The sequence below is a fragment of the Dama dama genome, chromosome 26 (assembly GCF_033118175.1).
Source record: "Dama dama isolate Ldn47 chromosome 26, ASM3311817v1, whole genome shotgun sequence".
NCBI classification, from domain to species: domain Eukaryota; kingdom Metazoa; phylum Chordata; class Mammalia; order Artiodactyla; family Cervidae; genus Dama; species Dama dama.
The window spans coordinates 55061472-55075276 of NC_083706.1; the positions used below are offsets into that span (position 1 = coordinate 55061472).

General features: G+C 53.2%; 1 protein-coding gene across 4 annotated transcripts in view; it reads right to left on the reverse strand.

The window, feature by feature from the left end:
• The window catches only part of RPS6KA2 (ribosomal protein S6 kinase A2), a 330716-nt gene that overhangs the window by 8528 nt on the left and 308383 nt on the right, over nt 1-13805 (reverse strand). For all 4 annotated transcript variants that reach the window (XM_061130065.1, XM_061130067.1, XM_061130066.1 and 1 more), the window contains 4 exons: nt 6897-6986; nt 5936-6094; nt 4355-4516; nt 501-577 (listed from right to left, as the gene is read on the reverse strand). In XM_061130065.1, the coding sequence (XP_060986048.1) occupies nt 501-577; nt 4355-4516; nt 5936-6094; nt 6897-6986 (488 nt within the window). The remainder of the gene's footprint in view (nt 1-500; nt 578-4354; nt 4517-5935; nt 6095-6896; nt 6987-13805) is intronic.

Below are 13805 nucleotides of genomic sequence, written 5' to 3' on the forward strand. Positions count from 1 at the left end.
CATCTCACCTGCCCCGCCACCCAAGTATTTAATAAAGTCTAAACCGCTGGGCACTAGGGGATCTTGGGATTCCAGACCTTCCTGGCTGGAAGGAGCTTTCAATGTCACACCGTGTCCTCCTCTCACTCAACAGTGAGGGGCTCAGGTCAGGATTCACCCGGGAGCAGAGCGAGTGAGGGTGAATCTGTGAGCTGGAGCCCGGGGCCGCCTGCCGGCTTCAGGACACTGCAACTTCCTGGCTCGAGAAGACGTTTCTAAGCCAAGATGTGACCTTTCCAGAGGGTGCGTGGTCCAGAGGCGAGAGTGGGCTTATGGTCTGAGGCTTGGGGTTTTGTGGGTGAGCTGAGCCCTGCAGCGCCAGCTCCCTAATTCCAGAGACACCCTTGAACGACAGGCAGCGCTCAACTTCCCGCCCCGCTCTCTGACCATCCACCGGGGCCCTGGGCCTGAGCTCCGGGCCTGGGCGGGGGCCCGAGTGGCACCCTCACGGCCTGCGTTACCCCGCCAGCATGGTGTAGAGCAGGATCCCCAGGCTCCAGATGTCACACGCCGCGTCATAGCCCTGCCGCTTCAGGACCTGCGGGGAGAGCAGAGGCGGATCAGCGTGGGCAGAGGAGTTCAAGTTCAAAGTGTGTAGCTGTGATGGGACCTCAAGGCCGGTGGAGGTGGGGGTGGGGTATGGGGGGTGGAGATGGGGGTGGGGTATGGGAGGCGGAGATGGGGGTTGGGGCATAGGGCGGCGGTGGGGGACATCTTCAGTGAGACCACTGTTTACTACTGCAAAGCCAACCCCAATTCCCCCACAGTAGGATTTCCCCAAGACCAGCACACACAGGGAGCTCTGGCTCTTGACGAATATACGACAGAAGGAAAAGAAAACAGTTAATTTTGAAGGAAGAAGTTTGGGGACTGGTGGTCTCGTGGTTAGGATTCCAGGCTTTCATTGTGGTGGCCTGGGTTCAATTCCTGGTTGGGGAACTGAGATCTCGCAAGTCACGTGGTTTGGGGGAAAAAGGCAGAATTTTTTTTAGTGTAGTAAAATATACTTGGGCTTCCTAGGTGGTGCTAGTGGTAAAGAACCCGCCTGCCAACGCAGGAGACACAAGAGATGCAGATTGATCCCTGGGTCAGGAAGACCCCCTGGAGGAGGAAATGGCAGTCCCCTCCAGTGTTCTTGCTTGGAGAATCCCATGGACAGAGGAGGCAGGTGGGCTACAGTCCACGGGGTCGAAAGAGTCGGACACGACTGAAGTGACTGTTGTTTGTCATTCAGATGCTTAGTGATGTCTTGCGATCTGATTGTTTGCGATCCCATGGACTGCAGCACGCCAGGCTTCCCTGGCTTTCACCATCTCCCGGAGTTTACTCAAATTCATGTCCATCAAGTCAGTGATGCCATCCAACTATCCCATCCTCTGTCGTCCCCTTCTCCTCCTGTCCTCAATCTTTCTCAGCATCAGGGTCTTTTCCAGTGAGTCAGTTCTTTGCATCAGGTGGCCAAAGTACTGGAGTTTCAGCTTCAGCATCAGTCCTTCTAAATGAATATTCAGGATTGATTTCCTTTAGGATGGACTGGTTGGATCTCCTTGCAGTCCAAGGGACTCTCAAGAGCCTTCTCCAGCACTACAGTTTGAAAGCATCAGTTCTTTGGTGCTCAGCCTTCTTTACGGTTCAACTCTCGTATCCGTACATGACTACTGGGAAAAACCAGAGCTCTGACTAGATGGACCTTTGTTGGCAAAGTGATGTCTCTGCTTTTAAAACGCTGTCCAGGTTTTGATTTAGCTCACAAAATATACTTAGCACAACATTCCCACCTTCCCCACTTTTAGGTGTGGTTGAGTGGTGCTAACACCACTCATTCATTCACATTGCTGGGCAGCTGTCACCACCTTCCCTTCATAGAACTCATTTTATCTTGAAAAACTGAAACGCTGTCCCCAAGAAACAGCTCCCCACTCCCCTACCCCCAGCCCCTGGGAACTACCATTTTACTTTCTGTCTCTATGAATGTGATGACTCGAGGCCCCTCGTGTAAGAGGAATCATATCATTGTGTTTTTCTCTATCATACTTTTTTTTTTTTTCTATCACACTTTTAACACAGTGTCCTCAAGGTTCATCCATGCTGTGACGTGGGGCAGGATTTCTGTCCTTTTTGCTTAGTCTCTCAGTTGTGTCTGACTCTTTTGAGCCCCATGGACTGTAGCCCGCCAGGCTCCTCCATCTATGGGATTCTCCAGGCAAGAATCCTGGAGTGGGTTGCCAGTTTCCTTCTCTAGAGGATCTTCCCGACCCAGGGATGGAACCCGAGTCTCTAGTATCTCCTGCATTGGCAGGCACATTCTTTACCACTAGCGCCACCTGGGAAGCCCTCCCTCCTTTTAAAGGCTGACTGATATCCCACTGAACCATTCATCCATCGATGGACACGAGTTGTTTCCACCTTCTGGCTGCGGTCAACACAGCGGACAGATTTCCATTCCTGCCTTTGCTTTTGGGTTTACACCCAGAAGTGGAATTGCTTGGTCACGGGTAAGTCTGTGTTTGATTTTTTGAGGACTAGTTAGGGTGGGAGAATTTTCATGTGTCCCAGGGTCACTTACTGCAGTAGAGGGCAATCCTCTGCTACGCTCACAGTTGAGAATAACAATGAAGAAAGAGCACAGGTGCTCCTGGAAACTGCAGGTCACTGGATTTATACTGAACGTGGCGTCAGGAGAGCTGTGTACAGCTTCCTTGGACATAAGGGCCGGGTTATCTGTACTTGGAGCACAGCGTCTCCAGCACCGTAGGTAGGTCACCAAGGTGTGTGAATGCACCCAGGGATCGGTGTTCAAGCTCTTCTCATCTCTACTAGCTGAGTATCTTCAACGTCCCTTCCACGCATGGAGCCTGTTTTTTTGTTTGTTTGTTTTGAATCTGTGAAATGTGGCTAATAGTATCTACCCCATCCATTCCATATGGCATATGAGGATAAAAGCAAAAAATACTGATAAAGTATTTGGTAAATGGCAAACTAATAGATCAGTGTAAGGTAGTCTAGAATCACTAAAACCATTAATATTATTATTAGCATCGATTAAATAAGGCAGCAATGTTGATCAGATAGAACCAGAATGTTTTTTAAGGGGCCGCAGGTATCATCTGGACAGTCTAATACCGGCCCCACGGCCCATCCCGGGCTTCGCGTCCATCCGTATCCCGGCAGGCACGCAGACATCCTCCTCGGGGCCCACTGCCCGGGGTCAGCTTGCGGACCCTGCCCGCTCGGGCAGTTCACAGCCTGACCACTAGGTGTCAGCATGGCTCTCTTAGGAAGCGCGGTACCCGCCACCGCGCCCACTGGGAGCGCTGGGGCAGCTTCACCCGCAACCAGAAGGATCCACGCGGAACCCGAGGCTTGTTTTCATTCGTGACGCTCCCCCCTACCCCCTCACTCCCAGCATCGTCAGCCTGCTCTGCACTAGTCCTGCTCCCGCCAGCGCCCCTGGTTCGGCTGTTTCCTAAAAAGCAAGAAGCTGGATTTGTCTTCACAAACGCACCAGGGACTCCAGGACCTACGGGCACGAACCCGGCAGCGCGGAAACGGGGAAATGTGCTCCTAAGGTGCGCTGCCCTGGTTCTCAGAGGCCCCGAGGCGAGCGCGGAGGAGGGCCCTCAGGATCCACGCGGATTCTCATCCGCAAATCCCTGCAGAACCATGACGTTCTACCCCACGGCCCCCACGTGAGCCTGTCGTGGAAGACTGTCTGGAGCAGGAATTCTGGCAGAAGGTCTCCCGGTGCAGCTGTGGGTGGATTTCTGATCCCAGGTGACCCGCTGGCTCCCCTCCCACGTGAGGAGAGACCAACGCATTAGTTCTCACTCTGTGCGTGCATGCTACGTTGCTTCAGTCCTGTCCGACTCTTGGCGACCCCCTGGACTGTAGCCCGCTGGGCTCCTCCGTCCATGGGATTCTCTGGGCGAGAATCCTGGAGTGGGTTTCCATTTCCTCCTCCAGGGGATCGTCCTGACCCAGTGATGGAACCAAGTTTTCTATGTCTCCTGCATGGGCAGGTGAGTTCTTTACCCCTGGGGCCACCTGAGATGCCCACTTCTCACTGCAAGTCTTAACAAGCAAGCAGATTTGGTCGAAATCGTCTATGGCACAATGACAATTCTACATTGCAGATTTTACAAATAGGAAATAAAAATGTTAAAATAGCCGTGTCTGAGCACGATCAGTGGCTGACCCAACAGAGACCGAAGCTTCCCTTTCCCACTGGCGTTCCTGCCCACTCCTGCGCCCCACACAGGCGGCCGCTCCGGCAGCGGGAGAGGGCCGACCCCTGCTGGCTCAGCGGTCCTCTCACCTCCGGGGCCACGAAGTTGGCCGTGTAGCAGGGGGTCATAAGCAACCCGTTCTCAGCCCGCAGCTGCTTGGCAAAACCGAAGTCACAGATGCGGATGGATTCGGGGTTTCCAGACTCGTCCATGTACAGAATATTGCTTGGCTTCAAGTCCCGGTGAACAACCTGGAAAGCAGGCAGGAGGAGTCATGCCTAACTCAGGGTGGGGAGGCCTGGGATGGAGCAGGGGCGAGAAGCAGGGGGGATGCCCTCATGAGATAAGGGCTCATTTGGAGCCGTTTACTCTGGGCGGGTCTGGAGGCAGGAAGCCATTGGCTGGGACGCTATGAACTCTGCGGGTCCTTCCCCCTTCTCTTTCTCTTACACTGATGCTCAAAACCAAGGACCGACCCACTGCCCCAGCCCTAGGATGGCCTGTGTCTGGATGAATAAATAAGTAGGCTGCTGTCCAGGGTCAGGGGGTCCTGTGGGGCCATCACTCGGGGACGCCGCCGGTGCTCGGGAACGTGGACGGATTTCTGAGGATACAGGCCGGCCGTGTGTGGCCACGTTCCAGCGTGGGCAGGTGCCAGGCACCCCATTGGGTGTGCAGACAAGGAGCCTCCGTCCTGTGCTCACGGCCAGGGGCCAGAAACCCGAGACTGCGTCTGTGCCCAGGGAGCGGCCGGGACAGAGCCAGCAGCACCTCAAAGCACTGAGGCTGTTCAGCTATTCAGGGCACAGAGCGGCTTCTTCTGAAGGGGACAGAGGCCCATTGTGAGAACGCGTGGCGTGCCCGCACCCCGCGTGGGGCCCACGTGTCTCCATTGTCCTGCTCATGCCCAGACAGAGGACGGGGGAGGCAAATGAAGAAAAGGCCTTGGCAGGCGGCCGGCGGGGCTTCAGAGGCTGCAAAGCCAGGAGACAAAAGACCGCCGTGCCAGCTCCCCTCTTGCAACAGAGGCCAGCCTGCAAAACCACGCTCTGAAGGGCCACCCCTGAAGTGTGATGGTCCTGGGAAGGGTTTACTAATCCCGGAACCAGCGACTGCCCTGTGGGCCCGGAGGAGCGCCCTGTTCAGAGGGCACACGTGTGCAGCTGGCCGAGGAACAGCACAGGCCTCCCGGGGGGTGCTGACCGGGCGGGGAATCTGGGGCTGGGGCGGGGGTGGTGGGCCTGGAGGCACGGTGCTGGGCGGGAACCGGCTCTGCGTGCAGCTTTGGGCGAGACCCTCAACCCTTCTGTGCTCCAGTCCCCTCATCTGTGAAATGGGTCTGATCCGGAGCCTAGAACCGGCCAGACAAGGAGCTCAGAGTGGCGCTGGACCCCGGTGAGGGCTGTGATCTCGGCTCTCACGGTCGTTTCATCACCAGCCTCCCGGGCAGTGGGGGCGGGACAGTGACAAGCACCCCACCATCAAGCCGGAAGTACTTTCTCGCTGTAACGGGTCCCAGTGAATTTAAATCTCCTGACCGAGCTCCTGGACGCAGGATGCGTGCGTCTGCGGTCACGCAGGCCCACGAGGAGCGGCTGGGGGTGGGGAGGGAGGCGGGGCCGCCTGGTTCGCAAGCGCTGAGCGCGCGGGCCGCCCCGGGGGCGCCTTACCCCCTGTGAGTGGAGGTAGTCCATGGTCTTGGCGATGGTGCACAGCACGGCGCTGGCCTCCCGCTCCGAGAAGTACCTCTGCCGCAGGATACGGTCCAGCAGCTCGCCGCCGCGCATCAGCTCCATCACCAGGTACACGAACTTCCCGTCGTCGTAGACCTGGGGGGCAAGAGGGAGCGCGCTGGCTCAGGGCCGCCCGCCGGCAGGTCGCGGGACAGGGGCGCCAGGCCGGGAGGGGCGGGGGCAGGCCAGCGGTGCCGCCGGGGGTCTGGGGGCTGGGCTTCCTTTAAGCTTTGTTCGCATAGGCCTGTCCTCAGAACTGAGCCAGCGTCAGGAAGGCCTCTTACGCCGGCATTCATGGGGCCCTGGGGAGATCGAGATGGGGATTGTCCTAGTATCTTGAGGTTCTGGGCTGATGACCCTGGGTCACTCTGGGGTGGAGGGCAAGGGCTGAGAGGAGGCCAGTGCACTCCCCGTTCTGACCCCAGAGCCGGGCTGGACACTGCCAGGAGCATCTGTCTGGCTCCAGTGCACCCGGCCCCCCCGCCCCTGTCCTTCTTCCAGGGACACGGACCCCGCATCACTCGACAGGGACAGAGGGAAGCTGGCCTGAAGCTTCAGGCGTGGACCTGAAGCTCAGCTCTGAAGCCCCACTTCACAGGCTGCACGATCTCCACGACGGTGAGAGACAGCACAGCTGGCTTAGAACCCTCGCGGGGTCTCTCTCCTCTCCCTCACAGCACGCTCCATTACGGGATCGGGGAGGGGTGGGGAACTGCAATGGGACATGATGAACGGCTGGGCAGGTCGGGCCCCAGGCTGCCGGGTGACCCTGAGGCTCCGGGGCACCAGGAAGGGCGGGTGAGCGGGCGGCAAGCCGGCCCCACATCCTCGGGGGCGTCCGGGGGGCAGGGCACAGACACACAGCTCGGAGACAGCGGGGGCGCCGGCGGGCACTCACGTCTTTGAGGGTGATGATGTTGGGGTGCTGGCCGTACCGCAGGAGAATCTCGATCTCCTCCGAGGGGTCCCTCTTACTCTTGTCGATGATCTGAAACAGACAGGGTGTGCGGCGTGAGGCGTCCAGCGGTCACCTGCGGCTGGGATCCCTTCTGCGCCCTCCCCCTCACTGTCTCCAGCTTGAGCTCAGCCAAGATAACCCAACACTGCCCAGAAATGCATGTCCATCCTTTCTTTCCTAGTGAGCAAGACTGACATGAAAAAAAAAAAAAAAAGAGGGCGCTCGCCTCCAGACACTAAGTTTAAGCCGTTACACAGCTGGAGGAAGAAGGGTGAGTTTGCGGAGTTCACACGGGCACCCGAAAAGCAGAAGCTGCTTCTTCCTACACTGCCTCTTGTTACTGAAATTCTAGCTCGGACACCAGGGTGACTTCTGTTAGTGAAGGAAGTCAACACACAGCGCGTCCGTCTAGAGGAGATGTCTTAAAGGCTCCTTCAGTGGCTGATGAAGGGGAAGCCTTAACATGAAGATGCTTAGCTGCCTGGGGTGTGGTCTCTACGTCGCGTGGGTCCCACGCTGGCCAGCGAGGTTCTAGGACCCTCTGTGCCCCAGCTGCCTGCCAGCCATTCAATTCCTTGGCTGTGACCCCTTTGCAACTTGAGAAGATTAAAATCATTAGTGGTTTTTTTTTTTAAGTTAATAGTATATTCATTTTTTTTTTTTCAAATAAAATTTTAGGATTTTTGTTGCTGTTCAGTCACAAAGTCATGTTGCACTCTTTGCGACCCCATGGACTGCAGCATGCCAGGCCTCCCTGTCCATCACTAACTCCCGGAGCTTGCTCAAACTCATGTCCATGATGTCAGTGATGCCATCCAACCATCTCATCCTCTGTCGTCCCCTTCTCCTCCCACCTTCAATCTTTCCCAGTATCAGGGTCTTTTCCAATGAGTCAGTTCTTCTCATCAGGTGACCAAAGTACTGGAGTTTCAGCTTCAGCATCAGTCCTTCCAATGAACACCCAGGACTGATCTCCTTTAGGATGGACTGGTTGGCTCTCCCTGCAGTCCAAGGGACTCTCAAGAGTCTTCTCCAACATCACAGTTCAAAAGCATCAATTCTTTGGTGCTCAGCTTTCTTTATGGTCCAACTCTCACATCCGTACATGACTACTGGAAAAACCATAGCTTTGACTAGATAGACAAATCACCATGGAACAGGATGCAAGGTGAACAAGAAAGAAGAAACTTTTTTACCATGTCGATGGCCCGGGGCAGGGTGAGGAGAGCCGTCACGGGACCAGAGGCAGCAGCTGCATGGCCAGCCCACCGCCCCCCAGACCCAGGGACACTGCCCTCCTCCCTCCTGCGGTGTCTCCCCAGGTGGAACCGACCGGAAACCAGGGGGCGGGCAGGGCACCGTGCTGGGGGCCCTGGTGGGCCTGGAGGTGAGGAGTGGGCACTGCTTGGAAGGGGGGTCCCCGGGGAGCCGAGGCGGGCTCAGGCTCCCGCACCTGCCCTGCCGACTGCTGCCCCCACCCCTAGTCTGGGCAATGGGGGACCGGCACACAGCGGCGGGTTCTGTTCAGACCCAGAGTCCTGATCCTGACTATGATCAGCGAGGGAGGGCTGCCTTTATCCACAGATGCTTTCCTGCAATTGTTTCAAGAAAGCTCAGGAGGGACGAACAGAGAGGCGTGAGGACTGGTCCCTGTCCCTGAGGGCAAAGCCCAGGTCTGTGGGGGACGGCACAGCCCAGGGTCGGGGGTTGAGAACACTATTCGGAAGCCTCCAGGAAGGAACTTCTTCTCCATGGGGGTCCGTTTCTTGGGATGGCTATTGTGGGACTGGCTTCTCCTTCAAGCGAGCCCTGGTCAATCGAGTCCCTTATTTTGAGAACAATGCTGCTTTATAATCTTCCTTATGCAACAAAGCAAGAGAGGAATTCTCAGTAAACATGTTCACATGCAAGGCCTCCCTTCTCCGTGCGGACGCTCAGATGGACAAGACGGATCACAGGTGGGGAGGACCAGAGGGTCTGTCCTCACCTGGAGCAGATGCCAGCCAGGGGTCAGCGCCTAGCGAGACTGGCAAACCAGAGTCTCCAGGCGCTGCTGTCTGAGCAGCTCTGTGCTTCCACAGCCCACGGAGCAAGTCCAGCCCCAACAAAGGATGCAGAGGACGTGATTCTCCTTAGCAGGGGAAGCGCTCAGGTGGTATCAGCACGTCTTATTCCTGCTGGCTGAAGGCGGGGGCGAGACTGGTCCAGACGCCACCAACACCCACACGCTTGTTCCTCTTCCTTTGGGCCTCTGCATTTCCCCATCTTCCTCACCTCTGTCCAGCATGGGCTCCCCTCCCGGACACTGCAGAACACAGGGCTTTGAGGTGCCCGAGACGGGGGGACGCCCAGGCCTGCCGCAACACCCCCCCCCCCCCCAGGTGGTGTGTTTCCTCTGACTCGTCGAGAGGATTAATACCGTATTTGAAACGAGACTAGCAGAGCGTGGAGTCCCTTGTAAAACTGAACAGATACCTTCTCTTGTTCAATTAACTTAAACAAATGACACAGAGAAAGGGTTCCAAGTTTTCCTGCTGGAAAAAATTAAATTTCCATGCCAATCAGTTTTCCTTCTAAAAATAGGCTCTATTCACGCCAGCCATCTGTCTTAATTCCACTGCTTTTCTGGTTGACAAATTACATACGCAGCAAGAAAACGCGCCCAGAAACTCGGTGTAATTGTCAGCCGTCTGTTGTGAATACAAATGGGGTGGACAGTCAGTCCGGCTTCAGCCCCGAGTGTGTCGGCCACACTGCACTAGAATTATAAATTGGGCGATGCTGACTCTGGCACAGTTCCAAGGATGGTGCTTTATTTCTACCTGACTCTATTGCTATTTTAGGAACACATGAATCTGCTCCTGAAAGGACGTCCAGCTGTGCTGCCCTTTGGGACAGCGTGGCCGCGGCGGCTGACGTCCACTCGGAACCGCATGAGCCTCGCAGACACATGGGAGGAAATGGACAAGCGGCGCCTTGGGTGAGAGGAGCCGGTGTCTGTGCGTCTGCAGATGAAACGGGCCAACAGGAGGGGCTGCAGCCACAGAGGGCTCCCTTCGTTTCGGATTCATCAGCCATATCCCCGTTTGGCTCTGGGCTCTGGTTCTGTGATCAGTAAAGACCTACCTGGCTGGACTGTGAGTTTCCCTGAGAACAGGTTTGCTTTTGCCTGGAACCTAGCACTGTGTCTGCCTGGGAAAAAGAGTTAATACTGAACTGTGAAAAATGAATGAAAGTAACTGGGTACTGAACAGAGGGGTTCAGTAAGGACACGCCTGCAGAAGAAAATGCGATCTAGAGATGAGAAGTCTTGGGTGGACCATTCATCCTGCCCACTCTGACAGTAAACACACCAAAGGAGGGGATGCAGCGATTCCGAATTTGAAGAAAAGCCCCTGATTGACATCTGTCCCCCTTGTGGTCACACCACGTGGCTTGTGGAATCTTAGCTCCTTGACAAGGCGTTGCACCCAGGCCCTAGCAGTGAAGCCGAGTCCTAACCATTGGGCCACCAGGGAACTTCTGGTACTTTTCTCTCTCTCCCCATCCATCCTTGACACCACCAAGCATCATGACGGGGTGTGGACAGGAGACAAGCTGGGAGGCACGCTGGGGTTCTAAGAGCCCCGAAATAAGCACTGCGGGCCAGGAGGATGGGGACAGGAGGGGACCACATCGTGGCCAGAGGGACTGACGCCCAGCGTGGGGAGCAGGGTTCTGGGTTTATGGAGGAGTGCTGCCCCCCGGGAGTGGGCTAAAGATGGGGTGAGGAGGGGCCGGAGGAGTTCCGGGAACAGGACGGTGCGGGCCTGCTGGCCACGTCAAGGATCTGGGCTCCACCTGAGTGAGAGCAAGACCCAGGTTCCCCCTCAGTCAGTCTCTCCCATCAGGAAGCTTCCACAAGCTCTGACCCTTCTCCATCAGAGGCCGACAGAGTGAAAACCATAATCACAGAAAGCTAACCAATCTGATCACATGGACCACAGCCTGGTCTGACTCAGTGAAACTATGAGCCATGCCGTGTGGGGCCACCCAAGGTGGATGGGTCGTGGTGGAGAGGTCTGACAGAATGTGGTCCACTGGAGAAGGGAATGCAAACCACTTCAGTATTCTTGCCTTAAGAACCCCATGAACAGTATGGAAAGGCAAAAAGATACGATGCTGAAAGAGGAACTCCCCAGGTCTGTAGGTGCCCAACATGCTACTGGAGATGAGTGGAGAAATAACTCCAGAAAGAATGAAGGGATGGAGCCAAAGCAAAAACACCACCCAGTTGTGGATGTGACTGGTGATGGAAGCAGGGTTCAATGCTATAAAGAGCAATGTTGCATAGGAACCTGGAATGTTAGGTCCCTGAATCAAAGTAAATTGGAAGTGGTGAAACAGGAGATGGCAAGAGTGAACATCAACATTTTAGGAATCAATGAACTTAAATGGACTGGAGTGAGTGAATTTAACTCAGATGACCATTATATCTACTACTGTGGGCAAGAATCCCTTAGAAGAAATGGAGTACCCATCATGGTAAACAAAAGAGTCCAAAATACAGTACTTGGATGCAATCTCAAAAACGACAGAATGATCTCTGTTCATTTCCAAGGGAAACCTTTCAATATCACAGTAATCCAAGTTTATGCCCCAACCACTAATGCTGAAGAAGCTGAAGTTGAATGGTTCTATGAAGACCTGGTTCTAGAACTAACACCAGAAAAAGATGTCCTTTTCATCACAGGGGACTGGAATGCAAAAGTAGGAAGTCAGGAGATACCTGGAGTAACAGGCAAGTTTGACCTTGGAGGACAAAGTGAAGCAGGACAAAGGCTAACAGAGTTTTGCCAAGAGAACGCACTGGTCATAGCAAACACCCTCTTCCAACAACACAAGAGATGACTCTAAACATGGACATCACCAGATGGTCAACACCGAAATCAGATTGATTATACTGTTTGCAACCAAAGATGGAGAAGCTCTATACAGTTAGCGTAAACAAGACTGGGAGCTGACTGTGGCTCAGATCATGAACTCCTTATTGCCAAATTCAGACTTAAATTGAAAAAAGTAAGGAAAACCACTAGACCATTTAGGTATGACCTAAATCAAATCCCTTATAATTATGTGGAAGTAACAAATAGATTCAAGGGATTAGATTTGACAGACTGCCTGAAGAACTATGGATGGAGGTTCTTGATATTGTATAAGAGGCAGTGATCAAGACCATCCCCAAGAAAAAGAAATGCAAAAAAGCAAAATGGCTGTCTGAGGAGGCCTTACAAATAGCTGAGAAAAGAGAAGCGAGAGGCAAAGGAGAAAAGGAAAGATATTCCCATTTGAATGCAGAGTTCCAAAGAATAGCCAGGAGAGATAAGAAGGCCTTCCTCAGGGATCAATGCAAAGAAATAGAGGGAAACAATAGAATGGGGAAGACTAGAGATCTCTTCAGGAAAATTAGATATCAAGGGAACATTTCATGCCAAAATGAGTTTGATAAAGGACAGAAATGGTATGGACCTAACAGAAGCAGAAGATATTAAGAAGAGGTGGCAAGAATACATAGAAGAACTATACAAAAAAGATCTTCATGACCCAGACAACCACGATGGTGTGATCACTCCTCTAGAGCCAGATATCCTGGAATGTGAAGTCAAGTGGGCCTTAGGAAGCATCACTATGAACAAAGCTAGTGGAGATGATGGAATTCCAGCTGAGCTATTTCAAGTCCTAAAATATGATGCTGTGAAAGTGCTGCACTCAATATACCAGCAAATCTGGAAAACTCAGCAGTGGCCACAGGACTGGAAAAGGTCAGTTTTCATTCCAATCACAAAGAAAGGCAATGCCAAAGAATGTTCAAACTACCACACAATTGCACTCATCTCAGACACTAGCAAAGTGATGCTCAAAATTCTCCAAGCAAAGCTTCAATAGTATGTGAGCAGAAAACTTCACATGTTCAAGCTGGATTTAGAAAAGGCAGAGGAACCCGAGATCAAATTGCCAACATCCTCTGGATCATTGAAAAAGCAAGAGAGTTCCAGAAAACCATCTACTTCTGCTTTATTGACTATGCCAAAGCCTTTGACTGTGTGGATCACAATAAACTGTGGAAAATTCTGAAAGAGATGGGAATACCAGACCACCTGACCTGCCTCCTGAGAAATCTGTATGCAGGTCAAGAAGCAACAGTTAGAACTGGCCATGGAACAACAGCCTAGTTCCAAATTGGGAAAGGAGTACATCAAGGTTATATATTGTCACCCTGCTTATTTAACTTATATGCAGAGTACATCATGATAAATGCCAGGTTGGATGAAGCACAAGCTGGAATCAAGATTACTGGGAGAAATATCAATAACCTCAGATATGCAGATGACACCACCCTTATGGCAGAAAGTGAAGAAGAACTAAAGAGCCTCCTGATGAATGTGAAAGAGGAGAGTGAAAAAGTTGGCTTAAAGCTCAACATTCAGAAAACTAAGATCATAGCATACGGTGCCATCACTTCATGGCAAATAGATGGGGAAAACAATGGAAACAGACTTTATTTTCTTGGGCTTCAAAATCATTGCAGATGGTGACTGCAGCTATGAAATTAAAAGACGCTTGCTCCTTGGAAGAAAAGATGTGACAAACTTAGACAACATATTAAAAAGCAGAGACATTACTTTGCCAACAAAGGTCCATCTAGTCAAGGCTATAGTTTTTCCAGTAGTCATGTATGGATGTGAGAGTTGGACCATAAAGAAAGCTGAGCACCGAAGAATTGATGCTTTTTAACTGTGGTGTTGGAGAAGACTCTTGAGAGTCCTTTGGACAGAAAGGAAATCAAATCAGTCCATCCTAAAGGAAATC